Genomic DNA, 7,310 nt, shown 5'->3' with positions numbered 1-7,310 from the left:
ACCTGCGGGAGGGATCTTGATCACCAACCCCATTCCTTCCATGGGTACAAGCTTCTTTTCTTTTTCTAGTTCTTCCTGAGTCAATTTTGGTATTTAGTATTTGTTTTTACGGAAAACTGTTTCAGTTAAGCTTTAGAATGTAACGACATGAACTTATATTCTCTTAAGACCTCGTTTTGTAGTTATGGCCCCATTTTCTTTCCAGATATAGTACGTGTATTTCCTCTTGAAAATCAATTTTCTGAGTTGAAACCTTAACTCGTTTCAGACTTCTTGGGTTTTAATAAACAAATTGTGTCTATAAATTTATTTGAACATACTTTTTATAAATTTATTTATTTATTTTTGGCTGCTTTGGGTCTTTGTTGCTGTGCGTGGGCTTTCTCTAGTTGCCGCGAGCAGGGGCTACTCTTTGTTGCAGTGCACGGGCTTCTCATTGCAGTGGCTTCTCTTGTTGCGGAGCACAGGCTGTAGGCGTGCGGGCTTCAGTAGTTGTGGCTTGCGGGCTCCAGAGCACAGGCTCAGTAGTTGTGGCGCATGGGCTTAGTTGCTCCATGGCATGTGGGATCTTCCCGGACCAGGGCTCGAACCCGTGTCCCCTGCATTGGCAGGCAGATTCTTAACCACTGCACCACCAGGGAAGCCCCTGAACATACTTTTTAAAAGCTTCATTCCACTAGTGTTGATAATACTTCTATTCTTCACTTCTAAATATTTCATCACTTCAATTGTGATTTACCTATTTATCCATGAATCACTTAGGAAAGTAATTTCCCAAACACACAGAGTTTTGTTTTTGCTACTTTTAAGAAATCATTTGTGGTTTAACTGCACGGAGGTCAGAGAGCCTGAAGAGTTGACATGATGTAAACCTCACATTTGTTGAGTCTCCCTTTAGGATCTGCTGGTCACAATGGATTTTTGCATACGTTTCAAGTGAACCTAAACAGAATCTTTATTAATTTTGGAGCAAGGTTCTACATATACCCATTAGGTCAGGCTTCTAAGCTTTATTGTTCAGATTTTAATTTTACTACTAGAAGAAGACAAAACACTTTTAGTCACTTGTTAATCACAACTCTGGTGTATTTCATTAACTTCTGTGGCTACAGTGTTTTCTTATGCATTATCTTTCCTCTGAGTTCATTTTTCTTCTCCCTGAAGTTTATCCTTTAATAAAGGCACTTTTAGGAACGGTGTGGCTGGTGAACTCTTAAGCATGTTCATTTTGTCCTTCAAATGGCAGGTATAAAATTCTAGGTTAAGTATTTTCCCTTAGCTCTTTCTAAATATTTCTCTTTCGTGCACTGGCTTTTCTTGTTAGAAGCATTCGTTGCATTTAAGACTTTTTCATTTTCCTTCATCTGTGTCACTAACGGGCCTGTCACAGAAGGGTTAAGTTTCTCACTGAGACCCAGCAGGTGCTGCTGATCTAGAGTGATGCCTTCCTTTAGTTCTGGAAGAGCCGCATTCCTTCAGGCAGTGATTCTCCATGCTCCCTGACCTTCTCTGCTGTTGGAGCATCTCCATTCCCCCATGTGTCTTGAGCACTCTCTCCTATTTGTCTGTCTTTCTGGGCCTCAGCACTGCGTAATTGTCTTCCAGCTCCCACGATGTGTCCCTTCTGTCATGTCTCGTTTAGCCACTTAAAGTATAGCCCGTTCTTTGGGGAATTTTTATTTTCAAGATTTTTGGCTTTTTTCTTTTCCTACAAAGTTGGCCCTGGTAATGCTTTGTTACCACAACACAGAAATACGGAGGACATGAAAGGACGGCAAGATGACCATTCAATCTGAACTAGCCAGCAAAGCCCAGTGTCGTGCTCAGGAGAGCAAAGGAGCTGGCCGGGCAGCCTGCGTGGGGACATTCCCTGCTCCCAGTACCCTCGCTGGTAAGCCCAGCCGGTGAGGAGGAGAAGCTGAGAAGTGCGTCTGGCACCCTCAGCCTGGCTCCCCACTGAGCCCCATGTCTCCTGCAGGTATCGGGCTTTCGGGGGGATGATGGACATCATGCCCGGATCTACTGGAATCTTCTGGCTATCCACCTGGCCTTCATCATCGTGTGTGAGGCACCAGCATGGTGGGCCCCACTGCCCACCCCCAGTACTCTGCCTAATCCCAGCACAAGGTGTGCAGGGCTTGGCGTGCCCAAGGGCGCTCACTGCTGTGTCACCTTGTTCAGATCACAGTCCTCTGCATCCCTTCCCTGCCTGGCCTCTGTCTCCAGCTGTGTGGACGTCAGAATGCCCTGGGCACTGAGGAGTGTCCCACGGAAGCCAAGGGGTGGTCTCTGTCGCTGTGGCCTCTGCCTCTTCCGGGAGTTTCCTTTTCTGCACTGATGCTTGCTGTCCGCTCAACCCACACCTGAGGAGCAGGTGCCCCACGAAGGCCACCCTGGGCACTTGTTTTGCCAAGGGGTGGGGGTGCCCTGCCCCCAGCACGTGGTGTTCTCCATCGGCCGGGTCCTTGACCTCTTGGTGCCTGACGTCCCCGGATCTGTGGAGATCAAGGTGAAGCGGAGTACTACCTGGCCAAGCAGGCACTAGCCGAGGACGAGGTGAGCGCCCCATCCCCCGATGCTCTGCTGCTGTCCCGCTCCCCCTTCTCTGCCCTTTCCTGAAAACAGGTTCTTGGTGGAACAAACGGGGCGGAAGGAGCAGCCCTCGGGCTCAGAGATGAATCTGGGCCCACAAGCCTAGGCTGCCAGGAGCCAGAGGCAAAGGGGTCGCTCTGAGAGCAGCCCCACCTGGAGGGCGGGGGGGAGATGCGGAGCTGTCGAAGGCTCACCACCCTCAGTGGCCACAGCCCGTCTCCTGGCCCCTCAGGCCTGCTGTGGCGCCCACGGCCGGCCAACTGCAGCGTGGTACCTGGAGCACTGGGCATGCTGTGCCCGGGGGTATCAGGCAGCTCCTGCCCAGCCCCAGGGACCAGTGCTGTCTCCTCACTCCCCTGGGGCAGGACGGCTCCGGTCCTTCCAGCCCCTGCCCCTCCCCCCTCCCCATCGCCTGGCAGGCATAGGAGGTGGCTTCCGCCACGGGCTGCTCCGTTCATGCTTCCATCCCCCTCAGCCCTTCCGTGAGGCTCATCTCCTGTCCTCTGTCTTCTCTTCCGTGCTCCCTGCACGTGCTCTCCCTCAGATGGCGGTGTCCCCTCTCCAGACCAGCCCCGCCCCTTCCCACCCTGTCCACGCAGCGTCTTGCGAAACCTGCTGGGAGTCTGCCCACCACCCCCGCCCCGTCCCCTGCGTCCCCCCGCGTTCCCCGTCCCCAGGCCTGCAGGTCTGTCTTCTCATCTCGAGCCCCTTTCCTTTCCAGCCTGTCCACAGCCTCTGAGCCGCCCTTTCCTCTCCTCCTGTGGCACCACCTGACTCCCCCAGACGGTGCGCTCTGAGGAGTGGGCACCCCTTCTCTCCGGGCAGCGAGCGCCCAAATGGGGAAGGTTTGGAAGGAGACTGAACTTTATCCCCTGACCAGTGAACGCCTCGAGGAAAGGACACTCCTGCGATGCTCGGTGCATCTCCTTCAAGAAGTTCTGCCTGTCTGGGTGCACATGGTCCTCTTCAGAGCTGGGAGCTTAACGGTACCTGCAGTTCGACTCTGTCCACTGACTGGCTTCACCACCTCTCTCTGTGTTTACCTTCTCCTGGCTCGGATCACACAGCACCTCCCAACGTCACCATCTGTTACCGTTCTCTTGCTCTGCGGTTAGAAATCACACGGCATGAACGCCGGAGACGCTGCCCACCTTCGTTTCCTTCGGGGACGCTCCTCGAAGTGCACAGCAGTGTCAAAAAGGACACGTGGTTTTCAAAGCGCTTTGATGCACTGCACCACCGCCCAGCTTTCCCCCAGAACTGCCGGTTGACACCTTTATTTAAAAACCCACGGCTCTGGGCCTCGGGCAGCACCGAGCATTTCTTGACCCGTGGGGCTGAGACTGTGGTGTGGCCACTGACATTTTTTTAGAATCTGCCGTTTGCTTACCCACTGTTTAAAAAATGAGCCGTCCTTCCGCTTGTGGGTGGTGGGGCTGCACGCACCACGCCCTTGTATTTTCTTGCAGATGGTTGCTTTGTTTCAAACTTTTTAAATTTTAAAGTAAATTTATGGAAACATAAGAAATGCTAGGTCACACCTCGGGTTTTCATGAAGTGAACACACCAGTGTAACCAGCTTTTGAAGGAAGACACAGCCCTGGTCACCAGGATGCGGTCCTGACAAGGACCTTCCCACACCACCCTCCTCCTCCCACCTAGAGTAGCCACCAACGTGGCCTCCGTCGGAGGGACGGAATGATGGAACCCACAGGTGCGACCTTTTCCACGGGCCGCACAACCACGAGCCTTCCCCGCAGCGTCGTGCGTAACTAGCCCACCCCGGCTGCTGTGTCAGCTCCCTGAATGAAGACGGCCACTGAGCCGTTCTGCCCAGCTGCTGGGGACAGCGCTGCCTTCAAACTTCTGCCTTCAAACTTCGTCCACACCTCCTGGTGCCTGCTGGTGCCCCCGCAGGGTGCATGTTTAGGAGTGGGAAGTGCCGGGTCACTGTCCGCCCCCAACAGTGACGCCTCCCAGCGCTGTGGCTCCTGCGGGAACAGTTAACACAGGGCTAAGAACCCTGTGCCAGCTGGGAGAACTACACCAAACACCTGTGGGTGTCCAGTTACCACTCAAGAGCATGCTGAAGACACGCCTGGTTTCACAAGACTGAGCACAAGGGCTTCCCTGGTGGCATGATGGTTAAGAATCCACCTGCCAATGCAGGGGACACAGGTTCGAGCCCTGGTCTGGGAAGATCCCACATGCCGTGGAGCAACTAAGCCCGGGCGCCACACTTACTGAGCCCATGCGCCACAACTACTGAAGCCCACGCACCTAGAGCCCTCGAGCCACAACCACTGAAGTCCATGTGCCTAGAGCCCGTGCTCCGCTACAAGAGAAGCCCACGCACCACAACAAAGAGCAGCCCCTGCTCGTCGCAACTAGAGAAAGCCTGCGCGCAGCAACAAAGACCCAACACAGCCAAAAAAAAAAAAAATTCCACTATTAAAAAAAAAAAGAATGAGAGAATGAGCACACGCTGGGACTCATAAACTGTATCTGGTTTCGGGTTTTATTTTAGAATTTATAAAATTCCAGTGTCATCCATGTTCATGAGCCTTTACACATGTTTGCATATAATCTCCAAATTTTAAAGTTAAGGCCAAGGGATGGATGGTAGCCATGGACACATATGATATGGAAGACGTTCAACAAGGAGACGGACACACGCACCCATTCCCGCCAGGCTCTCCCCACAGCATCGGAGGCCGCAGGGGACAGGCCTGGGCACAGTCATCTCATCCCCTTTAACAACAACCAAAAACAGAGCGAGCGAGACCCCAAACAGTTTAGGAAAGGGGAGTTTGCATCTATGACGTTTAGCAGAATTAAAAATTTACCTCTGGGGAGGACAGGGCTGGATGCTGTAGGAAAGACGGAGGGAGGGGGAGGTGTGGGCAGACTCCGGGGGGGCCAGTGGGAAAGGCTCCGAAAGTCATGCCGAAGGAGAAGAGGGGATGGCCCTTCCCCTGCGAGGCTCCCAGAGGCGGGGGGGCCTTTCCTCCTGTCTCCCTGTTGCAATCAACCCCACCTCCTTCGGGGTCACGCAGCCCACCCAGCAGGAGCAAACGCCCCTCCTTTCCTCTCCCAGGTGGCCACGCCTCTGAATGGGCACACTTAAGGCCGCCGGAGCTAGTGGGGACTTGCAGAGGCGACCGCAGTTAGACTCGGGGTCTACTCAGGAACTGAAGAGTCAAAAGGGGTCCGAGCTCCAGTTAATAAATTGAGAGGAAAACTCTGGGGGCGGGGAGAAGGTGGTCAGAGCAGAGACGACTGTCCCCAGGGCACAGGGCAGCTCCTCTAGGAGGCCCAGCATCTGGCAAGACAACTCAGAGTGGCCCGTCGCCTCCGTGGACACGGGGCCCCACCTTTCCCTCTTCAGGGTGGACCTTGACCAAGCCGGCTGGGGCCGCGGCACCCTGACCCGCCAAGGCCTGGGGTCCAACTGCGGGACTGACCTACCACACACCTGACATACAGGCCGCCAGCAGCACCGGGGCCTCTGGTCCCGGCCGAGCGGCAGCCTCTCTCTACCCCAGGGCCAAGAGGCCTGCCCTTCGAGCATGCATCAGCGGCCACCTGGGGGGGTGGCCCGTGTGCTCCCCGTTGGACAGGCCCACTGGCCACCGACCCCATGGGTGAGGGACAGCACAGTCTTGAGCCGGGCACTCGGTTTCCAGCCCCCAAGGCCACAGCAAACACACCCTGAAGCTCGGGACACCCCATGCCAGCTCTGAGGTAGAAAGAGGCAACTAACTCAACAGGGGGCATCTGGGAAGGGGTGGGTGCGAGGGAGCGAAGGTGGTGTAAAACCAAGTCAGCCAGCGTGCCAAGGGTGGGGCCTCCGCCCAGCAGGAGTGGGTGGTCTCCACCTCCCCGGCCAGCCCCCTCCTCTCCACCTGGCGTTCCTCAGGCCCCGCGCTCACCAGGCTCACCAGACGTGGGGCCTGCGCCTGTGCGGTCCGGGGCAGAGACCCCGACGGGACACAGGGCAAGCCAGGGCCCCCCAAGAACCGCATTTCCCTCCTGCCTTCCTGATCCCTCTGGCTCCACCGTGGCTCTCCTTTGGGTCTGCGGGCGCCCAGTGTGCACACCGGGCCTCCCGACCTGCCCTGTGGTCTGGGTAAGTGGGCTTTTTGGCAGCTGCAAGAAGGCGGAGCACATTCTACAGGGAGGAGCATCTGGATGGCAGGCAGGCACGAGAGAGGGAGGGGGGTGGGAAAGGAAGAGGGCAAACGTTTTGGCTTTTACAAAGTCAAGGAAATTTATTTCCTGAGGTCATGACACAGGAAGTAGACTCGGCTGCACCTGTGGTGCTCTCCTGGCGGAGGCCAGAGCCTCGCCGACGTGCTGGGTGACACCGTCCTGTGACCTCCTTAGTGTTCACAAGAGTGGAGAGCCGCCCAGAGCGAAGGCTGGGAGCAAGCCCCGCGCTACGCTGGGTGCCACCAGGCCCGGGACCGGGCCACACACAGCGCGGGGCGCCGGCTTCGCTGTGAGACCTCGGGGAAGGGGAGCATCGACAATTTACGGAGGGTCCAGCCGCTGGGTCAGATTGAGACAAACCATCACGTGGCGGGTTCAGGTCAGCAGGCTGGAGAGGGTTCTGCTCTTTGATCATTATCGTTTGGGGCCCCATGGGAGGGTCTTGGGGGCCACCTGAGCCCCAAAGCTGGGAAACTCCTCGGAGCTGCTCATATCGGGAGCCTGTG

The 7,310-nt window shown here is 55.6% G+C and overlaps 2 protein-coding genes across 4 annotated transcripts in view; one reads left to right on the top strand and one right to left on the bottom strand.

Annotated features, from left to right (window-relative positions):
• The window catches only part of ANO7 (anoctamin 7), a 23,282-nt gene extending 20,663 nt beyond the window's left edge, over positions 1 to 2,619 (top strand). The window contains 3 exon segments of the mRNA XM_024760310.1: positions 1,979 to 2,068; positions 2,438 to 2,513; positions 2,516 to 2,619. Of these exon segments, the coding sequence (XP_024616078.1) occupies positions 1,979 to 2,068; positions 2,438 to 2,513; positions 2,516 to 2,619 (270 nt within the window).
• Positions 2,620 to 5,089: 2,470 nt separating this feature from the next.
• Positions 5,090 to 7,310, bottom strand: part of HDLBP (high density lipoprotein binding protein) — a 69,677-nt gene continuing 67,456 nt past the window's right edge. For all 3 annotated transcript variants that reach the window (XM_024756220.1, XM_024756287.1, XM_024756344.1), the window contains one exon: positions 5,090 to 7,305. In XM_024756220.1, coding sequence (XP_024611988.1) covers positions 7,219 to 7,305 — 87 coding nt within the window. In that variant the 3' untranslated portion in view covers positions 5,090 to 7,218. The remainder of the gene's footprint in view (positions 7,306 to 7,310) is intronic.

The sequence above is a fragment of the Neophocaena asiaeorientalis genome, unplaced genomic scaffold (genome assembly GCF_003031525.2).
Source record: "Neophocaena asiaeorientalis asiaeorientalis breed wild unplaced genomic scaffold, Neophocaena_asiaeorientalis_V1.1 scaffold185, whole genome shotgun sequence".
Lineage (NCBI taxonomy): Eukaryota > Metazoa > Chordata > Mammalia > Artiodactyla > Phocoenidae > Neophocaena > Neophocaena asiaeorientalis.
Note: the sequence above shows the minus strand (reverse complement) of the source record. Positions and strands in the feature narration are given on the sequence as shown.